At 40.5% G+C, this 13,147-nt stretch overlaps 1 protein-coding gene across 3 annotated transcripts in view; it reads left to right on the top strand.

Annotated features, from left to right (window-relative positions):
* Positions 1 to 2,849: 2,849 nt before the first annotated feature.
* Positions 2,850 to 13,147, top strand: part of LOC115168192 (E3 ubiquitin-protein ligase MIB2) — a 71,575-nt gene continuing 61,277 nt past the window's right edge. The window contains exon 1 of one of the 3 annotated variants that reach the window (XM_029723244.1): positions 2,850 to 2,967. Coding sequence is in view for 2 of the 3 variants with exons in the window: in XM_029723243.1 (XP_029579103.1) it covers positions 10,000 to 10,066 (67 nt within the window). In the remaining variant the exon portion in view is untranslated. Of the gene's footprint in view, positions 2,968 to 9,960; positions 10,067 to 13,147 lie in introns of those variants that run through there. The other 2 variants (XM_029723243.1, XM_029723242.1) reach the window with 2 other exon arrangements.

The following is a 13,147-nucleotide window of genomic DNA, read 5'->3' as shown; positions in this document are numbered from 1 at the left end:
CCAGGCAAGGAGGGCATTAATCAGAGAGGCAACAAATAGACCAAAGATAACCCTGAAGGAGCTGCAAAGCTCCATAGCTGAGATTGGAGTATCTGTCCATAGGACCACTTTAAGCCGTACACTCCACAGAGCTGGGCTTTACGGAAGCGTGGCCAGAAAAAAAGCTATTGCTTAAAGAAAAAAATAAGCAAACACGTTTAGTGTTCTCCAAAAGGCACGTGGGAGACTCCCAAAACATATGAAACAAGGTACTCTGGTCAGATGAGACTAAAATTGAGTTTTTTGGCCATCAAGGAAAACGCTATGTCTGGGGCAAACACAACACCTCTCATCACCCAGAGAATATCATCCCCACAGTGAAGCATGGTAGAGGCAGCATCATGCTGTGGGGGTGTTTTTCATCGGCAGAGACTGGGAAACTGGTCAGAATTGAAGGAATGATGAATGGTGCTAAATACAGGGAAATTCTTGAGGGAAAGCTATTTACGTCTTCCAGAGATTTGAGACTGGGACGGAGGTTCACCTTCCAGCAGAACAATGACCCTAAGCATACTGCTAAAGCAACACTCGAGTGGTTTAAGGGGAAACATTTTAAAAGTCTTGGAGTGGCCTAGTCAAAGTCCAGACCTCAATCCAATTGAAAATCTGTGGTATGACTTAAAGATTGCTGTACACCAGCGGAACCTGGTGTACAGGTTCCGCTGCCTTGAAGAATGGGCAAAAATCCCAGTGGCTAGATGTGCCCAGCTTATAGAGCCATACCCCAAGAGACTTGCAGCTGTAATTGCTGCAAAAGGTGCCTCTACAAAGTATTGATTTTGCATCTTCAAAGTGGTAGGCATGTTGTGTAAATCAACAAACCCCCCTCAAAAATCCATTTTAATTCTAGGTTGTAAGGCAACAAAATAGGAAAAATACCAAGGGGGTGAATACTTTTGCAAGCCACTGTATATAAAATGATGTACTTTTTACTCCATACATTTTCCCTGACACCCAAAAGTACTCGTTACATTTCGAATGCTTAGCAGGACAGGAAAATTGTCCAATTCACACATCAAGAGAACATCCCTACTGCCTCTTATCTGGCAGACTCACTAAACACAAATGCTTCATTTGTAAATTATGTCTGAGTGTTTGAGTGCCCCTGGCTATCCGTAAATAAATCAAAACTAGAAAATTGGGCCGTCTGGTTTGCTTAATATAAGGAATGTAAAATTATACTTTTACTTTTGATACTTAAGTATATTTTAGCAATTACATTTGCTTTTGATACTTAAGTATTTAAAACCGAAAACTTTGATAAATTAGTATTTTATTGGGTGACTCACTTTTACTTGAGTCATTTTCTACTAAGGTATTTTTACTTTTACTCAAGTATGACAATGATGTACTTTTTCCACCACTGAGTGATACCATGCAAAGCAACTGCTTTCTGTCCCTCACGCGTTCTCTCTACTCTGTCTGCTCCAAACAGATCCGACAGTAAGTGAGCACGCAATGGATTATGGTCATTGTAGTGAATTACTACGTTTTCTGTGCTAAACTATGTAGAATATTGGCCTGTTTGAAACTTCAACTCCCTACTACATGGCACGGTTTGGGGTTGATCAGATTTATCTTTACAGAAACTGAGCATCAAGCTCACAGAAAAAAAACCTACGAAATGGAGTTCAAATAATTTCACCAATGTAGGTCAATTAGTTATTTAAAACCCCCAAAATAACAGACATTTCGGTTAATCATTCAGCACTAATGTTGAAAAAATTTGACTGCAGAATTTATTACCCAGCATTGAATCAATGATGCTGTCGGTCTGATCAAGGAGTCAATCTGCTAGTTAAATTACGTTACAGGTTAGGTGACAAACTATGTTCCTCTGAGCAGGCTATTGTTATTGAATGTTTACAGGAAACGTGTACATGCAATACATAAATAGATACATTTTATGCAGGGGTTAGCCACCCATACATTTCTGTGCATGAGAAATCAAGAAGTGACGCACTGTATTTCCTCCACAATTCATTGTATGGGCACAGATAGAACAATGAGCCAGATGTTTCACCGGATGTGTAAATCTGAAGCATCCAGTTGGCTTTTTCACTCACCACCAAATATGGTGATGAGAGGAAGCCCAGTGGCTGGCGGTGGGAGAAGATGGAGCACAAATATAGAAAACCCGTTGCCAAATGACAATTGAAAATATTTTGTTTTCCACTGAGACAGATTTTAAACAAATTAAAACAGAACTGAAAAGGAGAAGAACAATCTAAACGAAACATGTCCATATTTAGTCCATTGAATTTTTAAATAAATATATATAATTTTTTTTTTAAATCATAAATGGAACAAAGCCAGAGAATGCAAACACATGTATGTATCTCTTGAAAGCGAAAAGTATCAGTGAGCTTTGGTTTTAAAGCTTTAAAGTTGATCATGTTTTTAAAAAACATTAAAAAGGAGAGGATTTAGCCAACGTTCTGCTTATTTTGTCATCTATGAAACATTTGATCTCAGTACAGTTTTCTGTTCCCCAAACTAGACTCTGTTACGGACAGTGGACTAAGTTTAGTAGACTTTACCCTTTGCCAAAGTTTTTAAAATCGCTTGTTTAGAAGGAGCAAGGGCAAATTGAGTTAATGCACACGCCCACTTTAGAGTTCCCTAACCGAAATATGCAAATAGATGCTAGAACGCGCCAATAGGATCACGCTAGCTAGTGCCTGGCTCGGCCCACCTCCTTGGTTGTTCTGCCCACTATGGTTCATTTGCCCCCATTGGAAACGACAGGCTGTGGTCTATCTTGGGTTAGTTCTAAGAAATCTTTGGTATGGGCGTGTGGCTGACTGGCTAGGTTGCTACTTGCTAGTTAGCCAATCAACTTCCGTCCTGAGCACAGCAGACGTCAACCATGACCATAGACACCCATATGGAGTTACACGTTAACACCGATTAAATATTTGAAGTCGGGTAAGGAAAGCACGACAAAACATTTTTTTCGAACTAGTAGCTTAGCTAAAATGTTAGCTAGAAGTTTTTAGAGTTAGCTAGCTAAATGTGTGCTAGCTAGCTAACGTTAGCTTATCAGGACTACCAGCTGTACCAATGAATGTAGCTAACGTAATGCATATCAGGGGTGTAAATGATCCATTAAGGCGATTCTGTTGCAAAACGTTTCGTCTGTTCGTAAACGTTTTGTAACAGAAACCGTTGACTCCAAACGGAAAACGTTTCTATTGGATAAATGCAGGTAGGTCCCGCCCCGTTTCGTTCAGGATGGTTCTGTTTGGATCTTAAACGGTAAACGTTTTCACGACGTAATCAATAAACCTCAGTCCATGCATGGCAGCTGTTGTCGCCTAATGTCATTATGGCCATTGAAAAGGATAGAATTCCGGCATTTTAAGCAGCTATGTGGATTGCACTTTAATGTATATCCACTTACTTTCACACATTTAAAACCCACGTGGGTCTAACGTTACACCTATACCTCCTGAAATTCAGGAGTTGCCAAAGTGTTTACATTGTGTGTCAGTCAAGTAGTTTATGTTCATTTGGTGCAACGTTCATTACATTTTTGTAGGCTGATTGGCTAAACTAGCAACATTAGACCTGCTGCCAAAGAATAGCCTCAAAGCCTCAATATGGTTGTATTGCATAAATGAAGTCAGCTACATAATAAGTAGGCCTATGCCTTTAGTTAGCCCAAAGCCTTTATCAGGGGTGGCAGGTAGCCTAGTGGTTAGAGCTTTGGACAAGTAACCGAAAGGTTGCAAGATCGAATCCCTGAGCTGACAAGGTAAAAATCTGTCATTCTTCCTCTGAACAAGGCAGTTAGGCCATCATTGAAAATAAGAATTTGTTTTTAACTGACTTTCCTAGTTAAATAAAGGTTCAAAAAAATATACATGAAAATCTCTGTTTAGCCTAACATCGCACCATAAGGACAATTATGTGCCCTTACCCCTCTTACCTTACACACTATGTTTGGTTTCAATAGCAGGTGTGAGCCTGCTTCTTCACTGGTATCAGAAGTGTCATAACTGTTAAAGATAAACTCCAGATTTTGATGATAACATTGTCCAATGCCCCTGATTTGCAATGACCCCTCTCTGGGGTGACCCATTGATTTGCGTACTCCTCAGCCAGAAGAAATATGACTTGTGTGTGGGTCTTTCTATAAACTAGGGTACCAGTGAGGATTTCCTACACTGGACAACTTGTTACAGCTGCTCATAAGTCATTTATAATAATCAGATTTTTTTCTCATGTCATTACATTAAGATTTCAGGGGGAAACATAGCTATATTCAATCAAATTCACCAGTTGATTTAAAACCTATGTTTAACCCTTTCTCATGGTTGGTGTCTTGATGGATTTGTCCAAAATCGTGTGACATAAAACATTACTTTTCTGTCCTAGCATTTATGACAGTGTAAGTTGTCGTTATAGCATATATTAAGCATTAATCAGTTAAATTAGACACTGAACTTTAACACTGTAAGAATCCTGGCTCTAGCGGTTGGACAGTTTTTTGAATAGAGATCTCAGAAATGAAGTATAACTACATTTCGTGTCTCCATATGTGATGGGGTGAAAACAGTTTTCATGGGCACACAAATCCCCCAAAATGTACATTACCAGTCAAAAGTTTGGACACACCTACTCATTCAATGGTTTTTCTTTATTTTTACTATTTTATACATTGTAGAATAATAGTGAAGACATCAAAACTATGAAATAACACATGGAATCATGTACAGTTGAAGTTGGAAGTTTACATACACCTTAGCCAAATACATTTAAATGCAGTTTTTCACAATTCCTGACATTTTATCCTAGTAAAAAATCCCTGTCTTAGGTCAGTTAGGATCACCACTTTATTTAAGAATGTGAAATGTCAGAATTATAGTAGAGAATGATTTATTTCAGTTTTTATTTCTTTCATCACATTCCCAGTGGGTCAGAAGTTTACATGCACTCAATTAGTATTTGGTAGCATTGCCTTTAAATTGTTTAACTTGGGTCAAATGTTTTGGGTGGCCTTCCACAAGCTTCCCACAATAAGTTGGGTGCATTTTGGCCCATTCCTCCTGACAGAGCTGGTGTAACTGAGTCAGGTTTGTAGGCCTCCTTGCTCGCATACGCTTTTTCAGTTCTGCCCACAAATTTTCTATAGGATTGAGGTCACTGATGGCCACTCCAATACCTTGACTTTGTTGTCCTTAAGCCATTTTGCCACAACTATGGAAGCATGCTTGGGGTCATTGTCCATTTGGAAGACCCATTTGCGACCAAGCTTTAACTTCCTGACTGATGTCTTGAGATGTTGCTTCAATATATCCACATAATTTCCCCCCCTCATGATGCCATCTATTTTATGAAGTGCACCAGTCCCTCCTGCAGCAAAGCACCCCCACAACATGATGCTGCCACCCCCGTGCTTCACGGTTGGGATGGTGTTCTTCGGCTTGCAAGCCTCCTCCTTTTTCCTCCAAACATAACAATGGTCATTATGGCCAAACAGTTCTATTTTTTTTCATCAGACCAGAGGACATTTCTCCAAAAAGTATGATCTTTGTCCCCATGTTCAGTTGCACACCGTAGTCTGGCTTTTTTATGGCCGTTTTGGAGCAGTGGCTTCTTCCTTGCTGAGCGGCCTTTCAGGTTATGTCGATATAGGACTCGTTTTTACTGTGGATATAGATACTTTTGTACCGGTTTCCTTGACAAGGTCCTTTGCTGTTGTTCTGGAATTGATTTGCACTTTTCGCACCAAAGTACGTTCATTTCTAGGAGACAGAACGCGTCTCCTTCCTGAGCGGTATGACGGCTGCGTGGTCCCATGGTGTTTATACTTGCATACTATTGTTTGTTCAGATGAACGTGGTACCTTCAGGCATTTGGAAATTGCTCCCATGGATGAACCAGACTTGTGGAGGTCTACAATTATTTTTCTGAAGTCTTGGCTGATTTCTTTTGATTTTCCCATGATGTCAAGCAAAGAGGCGCTGAGTTTGACGGTAGGCCTTGAAATACATCCACAGGTACACGTCCAATTGACTCGAATTATGTCAATTAGCCTATCAGAAGCTTCTAAAGCCGTGACAATATTTTCTGGAATTTTCCAAGCTGTTTAAAGGCACAGTCAACTTAGTGTATGTAAACTTCTGACCCACTGGAATTGTTATACAGTGAATTATAAGTGAAATAATCTGTCTGTAAGGAATTGTTGGAAAAATTACTTGTGTCATGCACAAAGTAGATGTCCTAACCAACTTGCCAAAACTATAGTTTGTTAACAGGAAATTTGTGGAGTGGTTGAAAAACTAGTTTAAATGACTCCAACCTAAGTGTATGTAAACTTACGACTTCAACCGTACATACATACATGCATACATGCATACATGCATACATACAGTGCCTTCAGAAACTATTCATACCACTTTGACTTATTCCACATTTTGATGTTACAGCCTGTATCTCACCCATCTCCACACAATACCCCATAATGACAAAGTGAAAACAGGTTTTTAGAAATGTTTGCAAATGTATTCCAAATGAAATATATATATCTTGTTTACATAAATATCAACACCTTTGAGTCAATACTTTGTAGATTCATCTTTGGCCCTTCTATTGCAGCTGTGAGTCTTTCTGGGTAAGTCTCTAAGTGCTTTCCACACCTGGATTGTGCAACATTTTGCCCATTATTCTTAAAAAAAATATTCAAGCTCACTTGTTAAATCCACTTCAATCAGTGTAGATTAAGGGGAGGGAACCAGTTAAGAAGGATTTTTAAGCATGGTGACAATTTAGACATGGATTGTGTATATGTGCCATTCAAAGGGTGACTGGGCAAGACAAAAGATCTCAGTGCCTTTGATCGGGGTATGGTAGTAGGTGGCAGGCGCACCGGTTTGAGTGTGCCAAGAACTGCAACATTGCTGGTTTTTTCACGCTCAGTAGTTTCCCGTGTGTATCAAGAATAGTCCACCACCGAAAGGACATCCAGCCAACTTGAAAAAGTCTGCGGGAAGCATTGGCGTAAACATGGGCCTGCATCCCCGTGGAACACTTTCAACACCTTATAGAGTTGAGGCTGTTCGGAGGGAAAAGGTATATTTTGATCTCTTTTTTTTCTGTGTGAAAAACACTGAATTCTGCATTAACGAGACCCCTGGGGTGTGTCTATTTGAAGGGACCTTTATCGGGAGGTATCCGGCTAGTAACAGTGACTAAGGTTCAGGGCAGGGCACTGGGCGGAGGCCGGGTAGTGGTTACTATTTAACACACTGATGGCCTGGAGATAAACAGCTTCAATCAGTCTCCCGGTCCCAGCTTTGAAGCACCTTTACTGTCTCCTTCTTCTAGATGGTAGCGGGGTGGCTGAGGTCCTTGATTATCTTCTTTGCCTTCATGTGACACGGGACTGTTTAAGTTCTGGAGGGCAGGCAGTGTGCCCTCATGCGTTCGGCTGACCGCACCACCCTCTGGAGAGCCCTGCGGTTTGCGGAAGGTGCAATTGCCATACCAAGCGGGGATACAGCCAGACAGGATGCTCTCAATGGTGCATCTGTAGAAGTTTGTGATGGTCTTAGGGGCCAAGCCAAATTTTTTCAGTCTCCTGAATTTGAAGAGGCACTGTTGCGCCTTCTTCACCACACTGTCTGTGTGAAGGGACCATTTCAGGTCATCAGTGATGTGCACGCTGAGGAACTTGAAGCTTTTGACCCTCTCCACTGTGGCCCCGTCGATCTCAATCTGCTGTGTGGCGCGCCACAACCCCCTGTTCCTCCTTTTCATTGGCTAGTTGGCAGTTGGAATGCCAGCTGCATATTAGGTAGCTTGTTCATGAGCCAGTGACTGTTAGTAGAATGGCTGGCTGCAAAATGCACTGTCCTGTCCGGTCCATGCCCTCCACAGCTGTGCCCATTACTGTATTACTGTGCTGTTCAAGGCTGTGAGAACACACACTATCCCCATTCCTCTTCCACTTCCCTTGCTATACCTCAACACACACACACAAGCACACTCAGGTCTACTCACAGTCCGTGATTGAAAATTGGAACCAATGCCAGGTGCTCATTCTTCAAGTCCCCATCCATCCTGCCCCTTTTCTAACACAGAAAAGCACAGCCTTTCTCCAAACACACTGCCCCTCCCTTCCCCCTGCTCTCGCTGCCCCTCCCCCTCATCTCGGTTCTCCGGCCGTCTGTTCACTGGCAGCAGAAAGAGAGAGAGAGGTGTCCCTGGGTATGGAAAGGAAGCTGTGCAGCGCAGTGTGTAAAATACACACACAGGCATAGTGTGTTGATGAGGGAGACAACGCATACCCGTGTGTGTCACCGGTGTTCGACAGTAACAACGGATTTAGCAGCTGAAGAGAATCCTGTCCGCCTGTGTGTGAGAGTGGGTGTGTACGTGTGCATGCATACACGCCAACCCGAATGGCCTGCCTGGGCAGCCAATTTCCTCACTGCCCTCCTCTGATAATCCCTGCTGACACTGCACACAAAGGACTAAACGCTGGCCGCATCCTCCAGAAAGACCCTCTTCACTCTGCTTCTCTGCCTGTCTCGTTCCGATTCCCCACACCCAGGCTGGCTACAGGGAGGATGCTGCTGCCGTAACGCTGAATGCCTGCTGCTACATCACCTCTTGTTACTGGGCTGCTACCTCCTCCTTCACCTTCTCCTCTGCTGGTCCATTCTGCTGGTCCAGTCCCCCTCCACCACAGCACAGCGCTCTTGCCCCAGGATCCTCCCCCCTCTCAATCTCTCTCACTGGAGGTGTTCCTAGGCAGCTGGTGGAACCGCTGCATGGTCTCTTTCTCACCATCTTGCGCTGATCTGAGGAGGCTGTCGCCGCTGCCTCCTCTCCTCCTCCCCTGTTTTTTTGTCTCTCACTGACTGTGCCGCACGCGTCTATTCCAACAGGTAAACCTGTGAACCGAGCCACAATTTGTAGCCGTGACACAATATTTCACAAAATTGGAGCTAGTTTCAGGGCGATATGAGAACGATATTTGGAAATTCTGACAGTAATGTTTTGCCTTATCACATTTCTGGTAATGCAGTGCATGTATTGCTTTTAATGTTGCTATAGCTATTTAATTGTTTCGGTTTGAAGGATCACTAAAATTAGGGGAGTGTCTTTTGAAAACATGGCTGTACCCTGGAAACGTTTGTGTATTTATTTTATTCTGAAATGGAGCATGGACCATCTTATTAGATTTTTTTCTTTATCGATAAATAGGACAGGACTGTCTTTTTTCCAGTAGGGCACAATGAAAGGTGGACCAGTGAAATATTTTAATATTATATATTATTAATAATAATATTTTATTGTTTGAGATTGAGGTGGCAAATCTCGGAAAACTGTTTATACATTTTGAGTTAGACAAATTTCTCACGTGAAAGGTATGCTATTTGATCATTTATTTTATTTAACTAGGCAAGTCAGTTAAGAACAAATTTTTATTTTCAATGACGGCCTAGGAACAGTGGGTTAACTGCCTTGTTCAGGGGCAGAACGACAGATTTTTACCTTGTCAGCTCGGGGATTAGATCTTGCAACTTTTCGGTTACTAGTCCAATGCTCTAACCACTAGGCTACCTGCCGTCCAGCTATGAAAATAATTTTACACGTGTAATTTAATTCCCTCAATGTGGGTTGATCTAAGGGCCTACTCTAAATATTCAAAGCTATCATCAGTAGGCCTACTTCTGTAACTCATCAGTGATATGAATGCAGTTAGTGATACAGGACTACCATGGGTCTATTGCTACAACCCTTTGACAGACTTTCTTTACCTTGTTTTTTGTCACAGATAGTGAGTCCAGCATGTTCTGTTCCAAAAACAGAGCAAACTTCACCTCAAAGCAAATACTGTAGAACAGAAACTGCTTGAACATGTTTATTCCTCTAATAGCAGGATGACTGGTCCATAGTGCTAAGACAGTCACATTCACAAGGCAGTGACACAGCACAAAGCTGCTCATGGTGTCCTGCGACTCTGGAATAGAGCTCTTTGAGATGTTCAGGAGTGGGATGAAGGTCATGGGGAGTGAGTTTACTTCTCTCTTTTTACCAACTAGTGGATATACTGACTCAATGTTGCATTATTTGGAGCAATGATATAATACAGAAATAGAATACTCAGTAGGATTGGGTACTGTTCAGGCTTCTGTTTAGATATTGTGTTTAGGATTGTTATGTGGTTTGTGATAATGGTTCAGAGGCTCTGGGATGCAAAAATGTCTTCTTTCTCAGCCACAGGGCGTCCAATGAGAGTACATTGAGTTTTTGCCACATTCTGGCAATTTTCAATATGATTTAAATCTAAATACACACCAAATTATATAAAAAAAACATATATATATATATATATACACTGCTTTACTCCAGTTGGAATATACTGATACAATGTAAACAGTCAATAATTACCTTGTACAGCAAGCTACATCAAATCAAAACCAGGGAAGTCACGAGCCTGAAATGGAAAACGGCAAATGAAGTTGGTCCAGTGTTTTAGCCAGGGTGAGCTAGGTGATGTAATCTTGCCAGATGGGTTGTTTATCCAGTATCCATATTAATTTTCAGAAAACCCTGTGTCACCAGATGTTTCTGACATGCGTCAGTTCCATCAAGATTCCACCAAGTACCTAGCCTAATTCTAGCAATACACACAGCCTATATACAAAGGCCTACCTACTTCAAAATGTGTGTATGCCTAGCCCTAGCATAGACCTATATGATTTAAATAAATGATTATCCAGATAGAATGTAAATAAACCACATTATTACAGCGGTCTAGATGTAGATGGGCATCAGATGTTAGTGTGATAGAATATGATAACATGGCCGTGTGGGCACTCAATCCTACATTTACCAGTGCTTCACATTATCACACTGTTGAAATTTAGTCAAGTCAATCAAATGTTCACAGTAAGGTATTGGAGAGAGATAGCATTTTTTCTTCCGATATTTGTTGTTACAGACGGGCAAATAATCCGAAAAATGTCATTTAGGCTTGGGTAACTTTGAATATTTCGCTATTGATAAATCTGTGTCAACTTGCATTCAGCCCATGCACCTTGCCTCATATATAATGCTTAGAATTGTTGCAAAGGGCCATTCTCTTTGAAAATAGTGATTTCATTAGTAATGTTTTTGATTAATCCACCTATACAGGGTTGGAGAGTAGGCTATATGTCTTGTGCACTGTTATCAGAAAATGCCCTTTAATTTACACTCTTATTATGCACCTAGAGAGTATTACCTTGGAGGCATGCTATTTCTGTCTCTGTCCGAGCGTCAGTGTGTACGTGTGTGTTGGTGACGTCAGCTTCACAAGGCCAACATCCCGGAGTCGTCTCTTCACGTTTGATGTTGAGACTGGTGTTTTGCGGGTACTATTTAATGAAGCTGCCAGTTGAGGACTTGTGAGGCGTCTGTTTCTCGAACTAGACACTAATGTACTTGTCCTCTTGCTCAGTTATGCACCGGGGCCTCTCACTCCTCTTTCTATTCTGGTTAGACACAGTTTGTGCTGTTCTGTGAGGGGAGTACTACACAGCGTTGTACTAGATCTTCAGTTTCTTGGAAATTTCATGGAATAGCTTTCATTTCTCAGAACAAGAATAGACTGACGAGTTTCAGAAGAAAGGGCTTTGTTTATGGCCATTTTGAGCCTGTAATCGAACCCACAAATGCTGATGCTCCAGATACTCAACCAGTCTAAAGAAGGCCAGTTTTATTGCTTCTTTAATTAGCACAACAGTTTTCAGCTGTGCTAACATAATTGCAAAAGGGTTTTCTAATGATCAATTAGACTTTTAAAGTGATAAACTTGGATTAGCTAACACAACGTACCATTGGAACACAGGAGTGATAGTTGCTGATAATGGGCCTATGTAGATATTCCATAAAAAATCTGCCATTTCCAGCTACAATAGTAATTTACAACAAAATCAATGTCTACACTGTATTTCTGATCAATTTTATGTTATTTTAATGGACAAAAAATGTGCTTTTCTTTCAAAAACAAGGACATTTCTAAGTGACCCCAAATTTTGAACGGTAGTGTACATTTCTCATTACCGCAACACAATCTTTTATGAATATTTTTTTTTGTAATAATTACTTGTGTATAGCCTACATGTTATTTTTATGGACACATATTTGGATAAAGAACAGAAGGCACACTTTCAGATTAAGTCAAAATTACTAAAGTATACATTTTATTTTTCCTAATATTTCCTAAATATTGGTGCATTACGGTAATGATTGGCAGGTTTTGGAAATGAGAATGTATGTTTTGGTAGTTTGCCATTGAAAAACTGTACTGAGCTCTTAGAGATGTAGTAACCCATCCATTGAAAAACTGTACTGAGCTCTTAGAGATTTAGTAACCCATCCATCATCAAACTGTGTCATTTGTTAATCCCAAATTACTTGCATAATTCTAAAATCACTGATTTTAATGCAATTGACTAAAATACCTTATTTTAGAATAGGTACTCTAATTACTTGCATGTACTTTCAAAAGTGAACTTAAGCATGAAGTTACCTTTTTAGAAAAAGTAATTTCTCCAAGGTCTTTACAGGTAATTTTGGTGTATTAGGATGTGGATATTTGTAGTTCTAAGGTATGTTAGATGTATTTCTAAATTGAATGGGATCCTATGGGCAAATTGCATAATATGATATGCCTATAAAGTGTCTAAATACAGTACCAGTCAAAAGTTTGGAAACACCTACTCATTCAAGGGTTTTTCTTTAGTTGTACTATTTTCTACTTTGTAGAATAATAGTGAAGACATCAAAACTATGAAATAACACATATGGAATGATGTAGTAACCAAAAAAGTGTTAAACAAATCAAAATATACTGCTCAAAAAAATAAAGGGAACACTTAAACAACACAATGTAACTCCAAGTCAATCACACTTCTGTGAAATCAAACTGTCCACTTAGGAAGCAACACTGATTGACAATACATTTCACATGCTGTTGTGCAAATGGAATAGACAACAGGTGGAAATTATAGGCAATAAGCAAGACACCCCCAATAAAGGAGTGGTTCTGCAGGTGAAGACCACAGACAACTTCTCAGTTCCTATGCTTCCTGGCTGATGTTTTGGT

This window comes from Salmo trutta, chromosome 30 (assembly GCF_901001165.1).
Source record: "Salmo trutta chromosome 30, fSalTru1.1, whole genome shotgun sequence".
Classification (NCBI taxonomy): domain Eukaryota; kingdom Metazoa; phylum Chordata; class Actinopteri; order Salmoniformes; family Salmonidae; genus Salmo; species Salmo trutta.
This window is presented reverse-complemented; position numbering and strand designations above follow the sequence as displayed.